The sequence below is a fragment of the Mercenaria mercenaria genome, chromosome 5 (genome assembly GCF_021730395.1).
Source record: "Mercenaria mercenaria strain notata chromosome 5, MADL_Memer_1, whole genome shotgun sequence".
Taxonomy (NCBI): domain Eukaryota; kingdom Metazoa; phylum Mollusca; class Bivalvia; order Venerida; family Veneridae; genus Mercenaria; species Mercenaria mercenaria.
Genome location: NC_069365.1, coordinates 84,576,827 through 84,594,525, shown reverse-complemented (window position 1 = coordinate 84,594,525; position 17,699 = coordinate 84,576,827). Strand labels below are relative to the sequence as shown.

General features: G+C 38.9%; 1 protein-coding gene across 2 annotated transcripts in view; it reads right to left on the bottom strand.

Moving 5' to 3' along the window:
* The window catches only part of LOC128557189 (multiple epidermal growth factor-like domains protein 10), a 48,950-nt gene that overhangs the window by 24,164 nt on the left and 7,087 nt on the right, over positions 1-17,699 (bottom strand). For both annotated transcript variants that reach the window (XM_053544171.1, XM_053544172.1), the window contains exon 2: positions 7,567-7,722. In XM_053544171.1, coding sequence (XP_053400146.1) covers positions 7,567-7,722 — 156 coding nt within the window. The remainder of the gene's footprint in view (positions 1-7,566; positions 7,723-17,699) is intronic.

Below are 17,699 nucleotides of genomic sequence, written 5' to 3'. Positions count from 1 at the left end.
GCTGTCTTTTATGGACATTTGTTCTGTTATTCATTCATTATAAGAATAGACAGGTCCATTCGCTCATTATATAAATCGGAAAATGCAATATATGGAACCGTTTCGTTTTTATATGAAACCACTGTGTCAAATGGTTGCGTGATGCGCCTAGTGGGGTGGGTTGTGCTTGTCACTTCTTACTTTCAGCTCTCACCTCTGGCATGCAGGGTCCCTTTAGGAAAGAGCAGATTGCGTGAATCTCTGCCCAGCCGGTACATAGCCTCTTCGCAACAAGCCCTATCGTAGTGCGTCTCCGCTTGCGGCACAGATCAATTGAACCCCTTACAGCCCCAGGCTAGATTATGGAGGCTTTTGAGGTGATCTGCTCCTAAAGGTGTGACATGCCAAGCCCCGCAGGCGTGCGGGACATACCCTGATGCCCATCCACAGATCCCCAGTTATGGGTTAACTAGTATACACGGAGGAGGCCCTGTCCTGTTCAACATGTGGCATACCAGACCCCACCGGTGTTGTGGGACACGCCCTGATGCCCATGCACAGGTCACCCAGCTATGGGTTAAATAGTTCCACTGTCTTGTGGGTGACTCGGAATAGTAAAAGTCTAAGGGAAACAACCCCTGTGTCAAACTCTATCTCCGGCAACTTCTGCATCTAGCCTCATCTCTAGCCGCCTTGACCATGTTTTGCCACTGGATCCAGATGATCCTCGACGAGAGAGTGTGGGTGATGCTGCGCATGTCCTCCCCACTTTAAACTAAACCATGCGCATTTCATGACTTCAATCCAGCGGTTGAAATTTTCAACATAAGTTCTGTGGCGACAGGCGAGCGACGACGTAGCAGGTGTGGATACACTAGCAGCTGTAGCCGCAAACCTGCACAAAGGCGGTTCAGGACTTTGGTCGTCTCCATTGACTGAAACAGCAGTGGAACCCGGCAGCATCCTGAGTGACTGAGCAGCCCTCTTTAGGAACGCACTGCTTACCTCCGCAGTGTGAGGAGGGGGCTAGAAAAGACGCCCTAAACATTGCCTGTTTCAACCTACCTTGGCCAGCTTGCCGCTGTTGGCAGGGGTCCTGTTTAGCGGTCAAAAAAGACATGAAATCTACAAAGGTGACTAGGCTGACCATTGGTACATGGAACGAACGTACGCTCCCAGATAACACCAAGTCTGATCGTCCTGAAAGAAGAACTGCACTAGTTGCTAAAGAATTAGCTCGCTACAATGTGGACACTGCTGCACTGTCAGAGACAAGACTGGCGGAGGAAGGACAACTTACTGAGAAGGGTGCTGGCAATACATTTTTTCTGGAGTGGTCGAAAACAGGAGCAACGCCGTGAAGCTGGATTAGGTTTTTGCCATAAAAGCCAACCTAGAAAGGAACCTCACAAGCCTACCCAAGGGTTACAACGACAGACTCATGTCGATGCAGCTGTCACTTTCAGACAAGAAGCAAGCAACCATAACCAGCGCCTATGCTCCTATCATGACAAATCCTGGGGAGGCGAAGGACAGGTTCTACGAAGAACAGGACACCTTGATGTCAAGCGTTCCCAAATCTTACAAGCTACTCGTTCTTAGGGACTTCAGTGCCAGAGTTGGGTCTGATCATGAGACATGGGACGGTATCATAGGCAAATACAGCATAGTGAAGGGAGACCTGGTATATGCTTCATCCTTGGAAAACTTGGGTCGAGTTTCAAGAAAACACCAAGACTGGTTTGACAAAAACGACGAACTGATCAAGAGCCTCCTAGAACAAAAACATAGACGCCACCTTGCGTACCACTGTGATCCAAATCCAATGGCAAAGAAAACAGCTTTCACTGTTTGCCACCACAAAGCCCAGATCCAACTCCGGACTATGCAAGACAAGTGGCTTAGCGATAAGGCTGATGAAATCCAACGGTATGCTGACAAACATGACACCAAACGTTTTTATGATGCTCTGAAAGTGACCTACGGACCAACCACGTCTGGCACCTCATCTATTTAATCGGCTGATGGTGTCGATCACCTAAAAGACCGTTCACAAAGCCTCGAAAGATGGGCTGAGCACTTTGACAACAATCTAAATCGCCCTTTATCAATAAATGAAGCAACAATCAACCGCCTCCCACAAATCAAAATTAATTCAGAGCTGAATGAACCACCAACTTTCCAGGAAACATCAAAAGCCATTAACCAGCTCTCTTGTGGAAAAAGCTCCAGAAGCAGAAGCCATTCCTGCAGAGATCTACAAAGCGGGTGGACCAATGCTAACCCAAAAGCTGACTGAGCTATTCTCATCATTCTGGGGTAAACAAGAACGTCCACAAGATTTCAAGGATGCCTCTTTTGTACACCTATACAAACGGAAGGGGAATAGACAAGCATGTGACAACCACAGAGGAATCTCACTGTTGTCCATAGCACGCAAGATCCTAGGTAGAGTTCTGATAAACCGCCTCATCAAGCAGCTGGAACAAGAGTTACTACCAGAAAATCAATACCACTTTAGAGCTGGGAGAGGCACAACCGACATGATATTTGCTGCACGCCAATTACAGGAAAAGTACCAAGAACAACAACAAAGTCTCTACACCACGTTAGTCGACCTAACAAAAGCCATCGTGAGGGGCTATGGACGATCATGGCAATGCATGGCTGCCCTCCGACCTTCATCACCATGATTCGCAAGTTGCACGACGGGATGATAGCACACGTACTTGATGATGGTGAGGTCTCAAAGGACTTTCCTGTCAGCAATTGGGTCAAACAAGGTTGTGTTCTAGCAGCGACACTATTCTCTATCATGTTCTCGGCGATACTCACCGATGACTTCACACAAGACGATCCTGGTCTGGAAATCCGCTACAGAACCGATGGCAAACTGTACAACCCAAGACACCTAAAAGCACCAATCAAAGTCAGTCAAACCAACATTCGTGAACTACTCTTCGCCGATGACTGCGCTCTGAACGCTAACATTGAAATGCAGATGCAACATAGCATGGACAATTTCGCAGAAGCATGTGACAACTTTGGTCTTACCATTAGCATCAAGAAGACTGAAGTTATGTACCAGCCTACACCAGGTACTGCCTACAAGGAACCCACCATCGAGGTCAAGGGCACCACACTTCAGGCAGTAGACAAGTTCACATACCTCGGCAGGACATTCTCACGCTGTGTGCACATCGATGATGAAGTAAGCTGCAGAATTGCCAAGGCCAGCTCAGCTTTTAAAAGAATGCGCACCACTGTATGGGAAAGAACAGGAATCTCACTCACAACCAAGCTGAAAGTTCATTAAGCGGTAGTTCTAACCACTCTCTTGTATACGTGTGAAACATCTACAGTAGACTCACCCGCGAACTGCAGCAATTCCATACAACAAGATCCTAAATATCAGCTGGTAAGACAAAGTTCCTGTATCGGAAAGAGCTAGGTTACCCTCAATCCACACACCTCTTAAAAAAAAAAGCCAACTGCGATGGCCTGGACATGTCTACAGGATGCCTGACATCAAGATCCCAAAGTAGCTCCTCTATGGTGAGCTCATATATGGAAAGAGAGCCGTAGGTGGACAGAGAAAGAGATTCAAGGACAGCCTAAAAACTGCCCTAAAAGCCTTGAACATTGACTGGGAACACTAGGAAACATTCGCAATTGGTCGTCCTCACTGGCGCCATCACACCAGTGTCGGATCCATAATCTCAGAACAGTCACAGCTTCAGACCGTAAACGAGAAAGGTGCTGTCCGCAAAGCCAGGTTAGCCAGCATCTCAACAGAAGTACCTACTGCTACAAACTACATGTGTCCTACTTGTTGTCGATACTTCCGCGCCCGGATTTGACTCATCAGCCATCCCCGGACGCACAGAACTCAATCAACTTTTTTGACCTGAGAAGGTGTACAATAAAATCTGGAAAAAAGATCCCTCGGAAGCACAGAGAACAAGGCAAACAGTGAAAAATTGCAGACACGGTTTGTTTATGTTCATGGGCAGTAATGGAAAATTCAACACTGCCCACGCCCCCTAGCACCGGCTTAAGCAGTATTTAATCTTCAAATCTAAATGAGTTGAAATCAGTGATCCCAAAGGACCAGAAAATAAAACAACACTGAGATGAATAAAATCTGGAAAGTAGATCTCTCGGAATCACCAAGGACAAGGCAAGTCATGTCATGAATAAGACAAGTAGCGATAACAAAAATGTCTTACATTTCATATCAAAGACAGTAACTCTTGGTGTAATTATCTTACCGGAACTATTCACACTTAGGACAAGGTAGGGTTCTATGGGGATCAATCTGGTCAATGTGGAACCCACCATCTATATGAAAGTAACATTAAGTATGCTAGTTTGCGGTGGGATTTACACTAGCAGCTGTATTATGATTTTTTGACCAATTATAAAGAAAAAAATTATAATCTAATTCCACACAAGGCTCCTTACAAGGTAGAGATAGGTCAAAAACTTAAAATTAGATGTAACATGCATGTTATATCACACAAAAATGTCTAAATTTTTACCCGCGGCCAGTAATAATAAAGTTACCACATATAAGCTATTTATAGTTACAACAAAGGGAAGTTATTCTAAAAACAAGGTTGCCTTATTATGTTGAAAATATGTGCAAAGTTACATCAAAATCCTCTACAGCCCGAAGAAAACATGCTCCAGACAATCTCATTCTTGTATCTGATATCTGGCCTCTAAGTGTGACCTTGACCTTAGACCTAGGGACCTGCTTCTTGCGCATGACACTCCGTCTCATTATGATGAGCATTCATGCTTAGTTACATCAACATCCCACCATGCTTGAAGAAGAAATGCTCCACACTTCAAATTGACATTTGACCTCCAACTGTGACCTTGACCTTTGAGATAGAACATTGGGTTTACACATCACACTCCTTCTCACTGAGGTTTACATTTTTTTGCCAAATATAAACAGTTTCGGTCCAAGCATGTTTCAGTTATATTCCGGACAAACTGCAATTTGACCTTTGACTTCCAACTGTGACATTGACCTTTGATACAGGAACATGGGGGTTTGCGCATGACATTCCTTCTCATTGAGGTTAACATTCATGCCAAATATAAACAAGATTGGTCCATGCATGTCAAAGTTATGGTCCGGATAAAATCGGACGGACGCACGCACGCACATACACTGACCCACCAAAAGTGACGACTAAGTCGGACTCACTGCAAGAGGGCTCGACAAAAATCGACAAAATGCAAACACCTGTAGCTGAAATCACATTCTTGTTCAATACAATGGATATATTACTACATCAATTCAATTTGCATACAGAACAAATTTCCCCATGCCAATGAGCCAGAATCATAGATTTAAAATCAATATCGTTTCAGGTTCTAATGTTATTTTCAAACATTGCTTTCAAGAAGAATCATACTCAGATTCAGAAGATACTATTTTGTACCATGCCTAAAACATAAACCATATACTACCCAGATGGCTAATTCCTGTGTAGTTTTGACCATTTGGTTCAGTGGTTTCTGAGAGGATGCAATTTAAAGCAATTGTTGACAGCGATAGCCGACGGGCAAAAGAAAATACTAAAACCGAGATGACCAAGATAAGAAATCACTCAACAACCGAGAATAAATGGAAAGATGATTTGGTGCAATGTTACAGTTTGGGAACAATTAGTTCAATCAAGCAAAAAATTGTACAAGACTGTCCTTATGTGCATGTATACTGTATGTGTATCTTAGAGCTGCCTCCTTTGTGGGATGACCCTAAGGGGGAAATTTTGAAGCATCAGAGGACCACCAGATGATATTAATACTACATGTAGTAAAAAACTCCCAGTACTTCTCAGTCATTTTAATATTGCATCTTTGCGTAGAATTTACTCTGCAAAAAGTTTAAATCTAAACACTAGTAAGCTGTGATATTGTACTGGAACCGACAAAAAGGCTCAGACAACATGCACATCTCTTGGTATTAAAGTTTCATTTAAATCAAGCCAGTTCTTTCCGAGGAATTGGGCTGAAACTATTACAGTAATGTGGCTTGGAAGATGTTCTTTGAATGAAAATGAAAACAACGGGCGGACAACGGACGGACGAAAGGCGATTATATGATAGGCTCATGTGAGCTAAAAAATAAAAAGGGAACTCGAATCTATATTATATTGTTTAGCTATCATGTAATGAAAAGTTGGTTCCATATCAAGACAGAACAGTTACATATATAGAGGATATTACATGAGTATCTTTTCATATTGAATTTATCAAACGAGTTTAATAAATTCAATGTCGAAAGTCACAAATGTAATATTCTTTTTATCACATATTAGCTTTTCCTGTCGAAATATCAAAAACTCAACTTTCTTTTACTATATAAACAAGTCAATTAAATCTTGAAAGTAGATCCCTCGGAAGCACCGAGTACAAGGCAAACAGTGAAAATTGCAAACGTCGCCTACTACTATAAACGACGTCGACGTCAAAACTTTTTACAGTCTAGTGTATTACCATTTTTATGTAATGGTTTTATTACACCCCCGCGACGTCAAACATGTGATAAATTATTTGAATGCATAGAAAGGGAAATCGTACCCATATGATAATGTTCTGCTATCATATAATGAAAAGTTGGTTGCATATAAAGACAGAACGGTTCCATAATTATATTTCATTGTGAATGCATATAAAGGAAACTCGGTTCTATATAATAATGTTTGCTTTTTCTATATTATACATGTGAAAATTAGTATGTACCTGTTGGATTTTTGAAGTAACCCGTCTATAATATTTTTCCGTTACAGCTTCTTTTTGTTGTGGACCTACTTTGCAAATGCATGGCTTTGAGGCTGTGTTTTTGGTGCTCTGTGCTTCCGAGAAATCAACTCTTACCTATTATCTTTTGCTATCATATAATGAAAAGTTGGTTTCATATAAAGACAGAAAGGTTCCATATATTACATTTTGAATGCATAGAAAGGGAAAGCGAATCTATATAATACTGTTTAGATATCATATGATAAAATGTTGGTTCTATATAAAGACCAATGTTTCAACATATCGCATTTTCTAATTTATATAATGAGCGAATGAACCTATATATTCTTAAAACGTATAAATAAATGTAATGAAAAGTTGGTTCCATATAAAGACAAAACGGTTCCATATATTGCAATTTCCAATTTATATAATGAGCGAATGAACCTGTATATTCTTGAAACAATGACTAAATATAATGAAAAGTTTGTTATTTTATTAAGACGAAGCGGTTCCATATATTGCATTTTGCAATTAATATAACGAGTGAATGAACCTATATATTCTTGAAACGCATGAATAGCACGAAACATGTCCATATAATGCAACCACGGCGTTCAACACGTACACATATGAGTTGTTTAATATGATGAGGTTGTATAGTACAATTCCCACTCTGTACTGCGGTTAAATAGCCAATGACTTTCGATTTATATACATGCATATTACCTTATTAAGTTGAGTTGAGATCAATTAATGTATTAAACTTAATTTACTCTTTATCATCAGATAAAATTTGTATAATATCAAGGATGCACTTACTGTACTGACAACCAGGTCCTACCCACTCAAAGTCACATCCTGAGTCACAATTTCCTGTGTTTTTGTCACATTGTTCATTATTCATACAATGGCAGGCATATCTACAATCTGTTCCGAACCGCTTGATTCCGGCAAAGGTTGGACTACATAGCGCATCTAAAAAAAAATTATCGATACACAAATATAGTTCAGTTTTATTATTTATTCAATAAAATTGACATTAAATTACCTAGGTCTACAGTTAAACTGCAATACACATAACTGGTTATAATTTCTAGAGGAGTAATAATTCAACACATGGGTGTTCAACTGGTCTGCAGTTCGCCTATCATTTTAACTTAGTCAGGAGTTTATGTCTTTTTTACCCGAAAGACAGTTATCAAAGACTGGATATGCATTCTAATGATACCTGAACAGACATTTGATAATTTGAAAAAAAAGTATTATTTCAATTTTTTGGTTACACTGTACATCTTCTATACATCCATCTAAAGATGATGGTAAATATTTAAGAAAACATTTACTTCATTCTGCTAAGTCATTTATATTTCTCGTACAAATTTGGATTCTAAAACTGATCAATAGTAGTGTGGAAATTTGTATATCATATTTAAATAATACTATGTATATCAAAGAAATAGAAGACAATGAATATCACTCAGTTCTACTATTACTTCAAAATGGTAAGGTAATTCTGCACGTTTTATAAACCGGAATTAATGGCGTAACATAAATTGATCCGTATAGCGCGAATTATTGCCTTGGTTCGGCATACGGAAATAAAAGCCATTTGATAAATGAATGATATCCTAAAAGGAAATATATTTAAAAAGCAACGTTACTATTTTTAAAAATTAAGATTGATAATCAGACGTTCGACTCGCCAGATAATGCAAAACTTTTTCTGAAAATCAGCTTGAAATATATGGATCTCTTTAATCATGGGCAAATATTTCAAAACAAAACAAGCTCAAGGACATATACATTATATTTCACCGTATTATAGAACATATGCTGTGACAAAAAAATATCAATCAAATGTACATTGTTGAAAATCAAAATTCTGTGTTTTTCAATAGACTTCCATTATGAAATCTTGTGTGAGGTTAAATTTTTTCCAAACAGTCCAGGAAAAAGTAATACCGGTATATAAAAAGACAAGAAAATTTTACAGATTACCAACGTCCCTCGACTCAGGATTTTTTCCACAAATATACTGCATGCTAATGCAGCATCTTGGCGTGACCACAGAAATAACAAGAGTGACTGATTGTCACAATATATGCCTGCCATGTAGATGTTACAGTATAACATATCCAGTTTAAGGTACACAGTAAGCCCAAACAATGACACATCAAATTCTAACAATCAAAGATTAAGCTACTTAGAGTAGCAAAGTAGCAACATGGGGTAGTACGTTTTCTTTTTATAAGACCACAAAAAACTCCTTACCAGAAAGAAATACATTAACATAAAGTTAAATTTGAAAGTAACATCTATGTTGGACCACAGAAAAGTGGTCTTGATTTTTCTCTATGGTCAATTATAAAAAACAAATATAACTCATTTATAGTCACAACAAAGGGGGAAAATAAAAGACAATTCTAGGCCAACACAATAATCCTTCTCAGTTAGCGATAGGTCAAAATACACCTAAAATTGGATGTAACATGCATGTTGTACTACGGCCAGTATTAAAAAAGTTCCAATATGAGCTATTCAATATAACAACAAAAGGAAGTAATTCTGAATTAGGAACGTGCACTGGCACCAGATCAGAAAGAATATAGAATACCTAGGGGTAGGGTATAACACGTATAGAGCCTAAGGGGCGTTTTCTTTCTGATCTGGTGCCAGTGGGAACGTGGTTCTTGCGCATGAAATCCCTCTCATGATGGTGAACAATTGTGCCAAGTTACATCAAAATCCCTCAATACATGAAGAAGAAATGCTCCAGAAAAAGTCATTCTTGTATCTGACATTTGACCTCTTAGTGTGACACTGATTTTAGAGCTAGGGGTCTGGATGTCCCGCATGACCCGTCGTCTTATTATGGTAAAACTTTATACCAAGGTATTTCAAAATTCCTTCATAGATGGGAGAATTAGGGACTGGACACGAAATATACCCTGTTAACCTTTGAGGTAGGAGTCTGGGTCTTGCATATGTCACGTAGTCTCATTATTTTGAACATTTATGCCAAGTTATTACAGATTAACCTTAGACCTCTTAGTGTGACCTTGACCTTTGAGGTAGGTGTCTAGGTCTTGCGCATGACACGTTATCTTGTTACCGGGAACATTTATCCCATGCTATTTCAAACTCCCTTCATTGATAAACAGAAAAGGGGTCACGATTTTTCCATTCGGCCAGTAATGAAAAAGTTACCAAATAAGCTATATAAGCTATTTATAGTAACAACAAAGGGAAGTAATTCTAAGTAAGGGACCTGGTTATTTCGCATGACACTCCCTTTCATGATGGTAAACAATTGTGCCGAGTTATGGACCGGACACGAAACAGACCCTGCTAACCTTTGATCTCTAAGTGTGACCTTGACCTTGGAGTTACGAGTTTGGGTCTTGCGCATTGCACGTCGTCTCATTATAGTGATTCTTTATGCGAAGTCACGTAAAAAATCTTCACGAATTGCAGATGTTTAGACAAATTACGAAAAAGACCCTGTTAACCTTAGTGTGACTTTGACCTTTGTAGGGTCTGGATCTTGCGAATGACACCTTTTCTTGTAACATTTATGCCAAGTAATTCGAAAATCCATTCATGGATGGCAGAGTTATGGACCGGACACGAAGTGTGACGGACGGGAGGAAGGACGGGTGGACGGAAGAACGGACGGACAATTGGACGGAAGGACTGATAGACAGAAGGACGCAGCCTATTTCAATGACCCCCCTGTTTTCGGAAAAGGCGGGACACACACACACACACACACACACAAACACACAAACACACGCACATCCGTACACGCACACACAATCGCACGCGTTACGAAGTATAGCTCAGAACGTACGGGCGAAGCACAAAATCGCAAACGTTTTGTGCGATGAAGTGACGCAGACCGTCACGTGATGTAAAGCGGGCTATTGCATTGTCAGCACCGTGTGAATCAGTTCTAGACTGGACTTCTATATAGACACACGTATTTTTGCCACTTCAAAATGGACGAAAGTATGGGGTAAGCTTCCGATGAGAAAATTAAGGAAAACAACGCCGAGCTATTGAAGGAGATGGGAACTCTACATCAGTCAGATAAATGCTCCAAAACATATTTCTTGCTCAAGCGTGATTCCTGAATTCAAGCGTAAAAGCAAGAGAAAAACAGTTCAAACACAACAGTAAAAATATTTCTAAGATGAGGCTGAAGTTCACTTGGAAGCCGGAAAGATCGAAAACGCTAAAGAATCATTAATCAAAGGTAAATTTGTTATTGATAAATAAAGTAAAAAATGAAAACAAACCAAAAAAACAGGTCAACATTCGGTAAACCAGTCAGTTATACTCACGGCTGATTTTATGGTATTCGCATGTTTCTACACACCAGCTAAAACGTTTATATACTTGTGAGAAGTATTTATTTTTCTGGGTCGAGATATGATGAAACATCGGCAAAAATTAATCCAGTTAGCTCATTCGTCGGATCTCGGTTGGAGACTCGTGTTAGATTATGAACAAAATCCTATTGCCGACGACAGCGACGACGAGAAAAAATCTACAAAGCCGAGGCTCGAGCGTCAAGGAAATCATGTTATGACAGGTCGAAACGCGGATGAATCCGTTTCAATCCTTTCCGGTGGTCAGTGGAGCTAGGGGTACCTGCTGCGGTTCCCAGCCGTTTTCAGGGTTCAGCTAGCCCAATTGGTCAACGGCAGCGTCCGGGTCTATTTGGGGTGGGGGGGGGGGGGGGGCTGAAAGAGTGGACATTGGAAGACCGAGTGTGGAACTAACACCTCTGTTTCTAATAATAAGGTGAATAGAGTTTAAATCTGAGTTTTTTTCGGCCAGGCCTGTAACTTTGTTACAAGTTATTTATCAAGCAGTGTAGAAAATGGTGTCATTTCTCATACGTAGGTACAGTTTGTCAGGATCGGCCGCAAGTCGGACGAGAACTCAAGGTAATTTCTCCAGTCGGTCCTTTAGCAAAACATGCAAGTAAGTGGAGGGAATTTTCTGATGTTGTGAATAAAAAACTGGTTCAAGCTACGATTCAGAAAAATAAACAAACTAGACTTGATCAATGTGAAATTCCTTTCATCAGTCGTCGGAATGATCATTTCTTTACAAAGTGTGCTCGTAAAGGTAGAATGTCTTAAGACCAGGTATTTACAGAAATGTATCATCAATAGGGCTAGTTGTAAAGCTCCAGTCAAAGTCAATTTAGAGGCCTTTGAAGAAATGCAATTCTGGCGCCGACACCGATGATTCTTTAACGATTCAGGTAAACTTTGGAGTCCCAATGTGGTCGTTCAGGCAATATTGTTCACTGACGCTTCTAGTTCCAGTTACGGTGGATATGTAGAAATTCTATCCAGCTCGAAAATCGTTCATGGCAATTCTATTTTAGTCAAGAACGAAAATGGTAGAAATCCGTTCCCGGAAGCGAACACTTCTACAATAGTTCCAGAATATTTCTCCACTAACAACAAAATTTTTCAAGAGACACACAGGTTAGCACCTTTCTTGTCCTGTTTCAAGTTCTCGAGATGAACTGTAGTTTTGACGCATACGACAACTCTTCTTCTCTGAATACGAGTAAGTGTTTTCAGTTTCAAGATTTTACAAGTTTGTCGGTATCCCAGAAAGTGGGTTACTTTTGACACCCTCGGAAGTGTGTATACTTCTGACGTCCCCGGAAGCGGGTATATTACGACCAAATAAACGGGTTTGGGTGAGACATTTACGCCCTCGGAAGAGGGTTGTATGACATAGTCCCAAGGAGTTTGCCTAGAGAGAGTCCCTTGAAGTGGACTGTTTGATAACGCCCGCGGACGCAGGCTGTCCGATAGCGTCCCTGGCAGAGAGCTACGTTTATGAGTCACAGGAAGTGGAATGTCCGATAAAGTCACTAGAAGTCCGTTATCCACAAGAATCCCAGGAAGCAGGTAAATTATTTACATCCTCTGAAGCAGTTCAGTTTTCAAAAATTGAAGCTTACAATTCATTGACGGGCAATGGGTCAATATTTCCAGAAGTAGTTAAGTTTACTGACAGTTTACTTCTTCTCACCACAGGGTCTAGTTCACAAACTTCAACACAGGTATTGACGTACAATGGTACTACAGATTGTGAGTCTGTATTAAACAACATGAGAACTAGTATTTCGCATGTGGGCGAAGTTTCAGTACATTGGACCGCTTTTGAAGCGTCAAAAAGCTCGATCTGGCGAGAGTTGGAGGCAATACGGAAAATTATTTATTCTAATTTGCATATTTTTAAAAATATAATTACTAAAGTCTGCACTGATAACAAGAATTTGAATTACATTATTTCGTCTGGTAGCTTTATTCAAGATTCGCACATTTTATCTTTATACATTCATAGAGCTTGTTTGATTTACAATATATCTCTTTGTCTAGAATGGATCTCACGGGATAAAAACGTCCAAGCAGATATATTAAGTAAGTGTTCAGATGCCGACGACTGGTCAATTAGCAAACATGTTTTCGAGTATTTAAATCGAGTTTGGGGATTACATACAGTTGATAGATTCGCGACACATTACAACACAAAATGTGTCAGGTTTAACTCGAAACATTGGGTCCCCGGCACAGAGAGTTGAGCCACTTTTAGAATAAGTTGGCCAATGGAAAATAACTGGATCGTACCACCTCCAACAGTGGCTGTCAAATGTTTAGCAAAACTAAAAAATGAAAAATATAACGGAACATTGATTGTACCAGAGTGGTTTTCAGCCCCTTTTTGGCCTCTTTTGGTGAAAAACGACGGCAGTTTTAAAAATTTCGTTCAAGATATCTTTGTTCTGCCTGTAGTAGGTTCAGTTCTAAGGGGCAGAGGCAATAACGGTGTATTTACAAAAGAACCACTTCCTTTCAGAATGTTAGCACTCCGTTGAATATTTTGAGTCAAACAAACTAAACATGTACCAGTACGTATGTACAACATAGAAAGCATATCATAAGTTGTTTATTCTTTGCAGGTGTTGGTATGAAACGAACGCTCAAACGGAAATTCGACAAGACAGGAGTATCCATACATAACAGCGATGACGTCATCGGACGCATTGCGACACACGTTCTTTCTTCACGTGCTGACACTACCGTTAATAAATACACCAGAAATGTGAAACTTGTTAAAGACTTTTGTGTTTCCAAAGGTTTGGAATATTTGCCAACTCATTCTATACACGTTGCAATGTATTTGTTGCATTTAATAGACTATGGAAAATCAGCAAGCGTGATTACATCAGCGTTATACGGCTTCAAATGGCTACATGACATTAATGACTAAATGACTGATTAAAGACCCCACAGTTAACCCCATCGTCAACAACATTACTGAATGTGCAAACGTTACAATTCTAAACCAGTAACGAAAAAGGACGTTATTTCTCATGAATATTTAATTAATTTGTGCAGCATGTACTCTCATTTAAATGATACTATACATTTAAGAGACTTATCAAAGATTTTACTCTGTTACGCTGGATTCCGCTTAAATGAAGCTAGCAATTTGAAACGTAACGAGATAGATTTTCAGGAAGTCTATTTAGTTTTACACATTCGAAAAAGCAAAACCGACATTTACCGCGATACGAAGGAGGAGAGATTTGCATCGCTAAAGGCCTTTCTTGCGCATGCCCATACACAATGCTAAAAAAAGATATTTATCGTGTTCAAATTTGAAATAGGGAACCAGTGCGATTTTATTTCAGCTCGTATGTAGATCAAAATCAAAATGTTTTTTTATGGATAAAGATAAGAAATTAAGTTACAGTAGGATTAGTGAGTATATCGTCAAAAAGCTCAAGTCCGTTGCATCTGATTTTCATTTTGGTACACATTCTTTACGGGCGAGCGGCGATACCGCCGTCACCAACGCGGAAGATGTTACAGAGGGATGTTTTAAACGTCACGGGATATGGAAAAGCAATATTGCAAAAGATGGGTCATAAAAGATTCATTAGAGAAGAAATTGTTAATCACAAAGAAACTTAATTTTTAAACACAAACTATCTTTCATTATTCAAAGATCGGCAAAGTACGAAATACTTCCATAACACGAGATTGTTATTTTTCTCGATTTTTCAAATTACTATGATTGTGCAATTTCATTACAGTTCCTTCAAAATATTGGATCGTATTTGAATAGCGACTCTTACATTTGTAACCGTTCTATAGCAAGTCTAGCCTACTGCAAACTGGAGTTTGTTTTTGTGTGTAGTTAGGTTAAGACTTGCTAGTTCTGAGCGTGTCGCAGTATAACTCAGAACGTATGTCTTCACTCAGGCAAAGGCCAAAATCGTGGTTACATTTTGTGTGATGCAGTGACGCAGAACATCAAGTGATGTAAGGCGGGCTATTGCACGATCAGCGCCGTCTGAATCAGTTATAGGCTTGACTTCTATACAGACACGCGTATTTTCGCTATTCAAATTCGGATATGTTTCTTAAGTAAGTCTTTACATCATGATAATAATAACAATATTTTAAGGTACGGCGCTATAGTTTTGGAAAGGCGTACAGTGATGAGACCAAAAGTCTAGTGGTATGAGTTAGCATAACTCGCCGATGACAAACGGGTGGAGGTTCCTGAGGAGTTTTTTTTTTTTTTTTGTTTTTTTTTTTTTCGTTTTAAAGGACAGAATTGATACTTTAGGTTTTGCTCGGCCAGTGACCACGTTGACGAGATGTTAGACCTTCATCTTTGAGAATAATAGATTACCAGTTTCTACAATTTTCCTAGGGAAACAATTAAGCAGAGTCATGTCAGTCAAATGGCAATGTTATATACGTGGTTTGATATAACACACCACAAATTTTATCCGGTTTACCTGTAACTATTTTGGTCCACAAAATTTAACATCCTTGATCAAATGTCATTTTCAATAGGTTGAGCACCTAATTCCCCCAGCACCATAACAGTAGGACTTTACAGATTTAACTTGAGTATAAAATGTTTGTTGAAACTGAGAGGTGATAGCATTATTCTCAGATCCCCGTACCTCCGACTGATTTCACCACACAATCGAATAATTGCATCTGTATATCAATAGGAAGAGAATGTCTCTTAATTTTAGTCAGAACGTTGAACATTGCTTTGCGAGCTTGGTTAGTTAAATGCTTTTTAGTGTTGCTAAAATTGCTAATGAAAATAATTTTTACTCCTATATAACTGAAATCATCAACAGCCTCTGGTGGAGAGTTGTTAAAGTAAAATACGGGTTTATTTCTTATCTTACTACGACAAAACGCAACTGTTTTTGTTTTATCAGTATTATGTTGTATTTAACAGAAAAATTCAATAGTTTACAATAGTCATGAAAACAGTTAAGTCCCATATGACTTTCAGAAAATATAACATATTGCATATAGTGACAGATATAACTTGAAGTAAACTCGACATCGATATTACTTTGTTGTTTATTTATCTGATTTGAAAGAAAAGACAATCATTGACAAGATTTTGACATATAACTGACTATACAGTATAGAGGTGCCATTGATTTTTATCATGAAGTTCGCATAAACAGCTGACAAGAGTGTCGGACATAGCGTTGTTGACTCCGACATAAGACTTAGCTTTATCATACATGTTGTGAATGACTTTGAATATATTACCGTCAATATTATGAGCTAGCAATGTACTCCAAAGTGCAGCTCTACCAACACTATCGAACGCTTTTTTATATTCAATAAACGAGCAGTACAGTTTTTTTTACGTTTACAAAAGATAAATATCAACTAACATTTTCAACGAAAAAAATATGTTGAACCGTACTATATTTTTCTCTGAAACCTGCTTGTTTTTTTTTCTATTAGTAGACCGCTGTCTTTCGAAAAAGTGAGGTAAACAATTTACCAAGACAACTTTGAATTGTGATTTCCCCTTTAATTATCTTGGTTTCATTCATCACCTTTGTTTTATAAATCGGTAAAATAGCACCAATGCGCCATGTATCAGGGACAGTCCCGGTGTTAGGTATCAGATTAAACAGACTGCAATACAATGGTAATAATTCCTCTTTGGGATATTTAATGTATTCGTTCAATATATTTTCTTGGGAGAGCTAACATTGTTATTTTTCAAGTTTTTGATAACTTTTTAAACTTCAGAACCAGCCAACGGTTGATTCAGATAGTCATTGAAATTAGAAACCGATTCAATATCAGATGAAGCGAAAGCATTATCAGAATCATCGCTGTTTAATAGAGAATAACAGGCTACTGTCTTTTGATATCAAAATTATAAGGTCGAGGCTGATATGGGCTGGAAGCGGTGAGGGAACCCCTTCCGCCCATATCAGCCGAGACCTGATAACATTGATATCAAAAGACAGTAGCTTGCTATTCTATTTATCATGAAACTCATACAAAAACATATGTCTTCATCTCTTATTTCGTAAAAAATGTATTCTGAAGCAAAAAATTATTTTTTATATTTTAATAGCCGCCGTTTTCTTTTTGCCACGCCGGTATTTGGCAAATTCAGCCCATATTTATACGCGCTTTACAAAAATGAAAAGTGCCTTAAATTGTTACATTAACCCACCTATTTTAAAGTTAGTATGTTTTGATATGATATCATTACTATTTTTTTGTAAATCAGTACGAGAAAATTACATTTGCCATGGCAAAAGCGGTTTTGCCATGGCAAATCGGTCTTTTGCCATGGCAAAATTATTTTGCCATGGCAAGAAAATTCGTGATTTTGCCATGGCAAAATTGCCATGGCAATTTTTTTTCATTTTTCTTAAAAAGTTATTTTAACTATTTCCAGATGAATGTATTGGTAGAAATATGTTGTTTCAAATCGATAACTCAGTTTTTTTTTTATTTTGCCATGGCAAAAACTGGCCATGGCAACTTTGCCATGGCAAGATTCTGCCATGGCAATTTTGCCATGGCAAGGTTCTGCCATGGCAATTTTGCCATGGC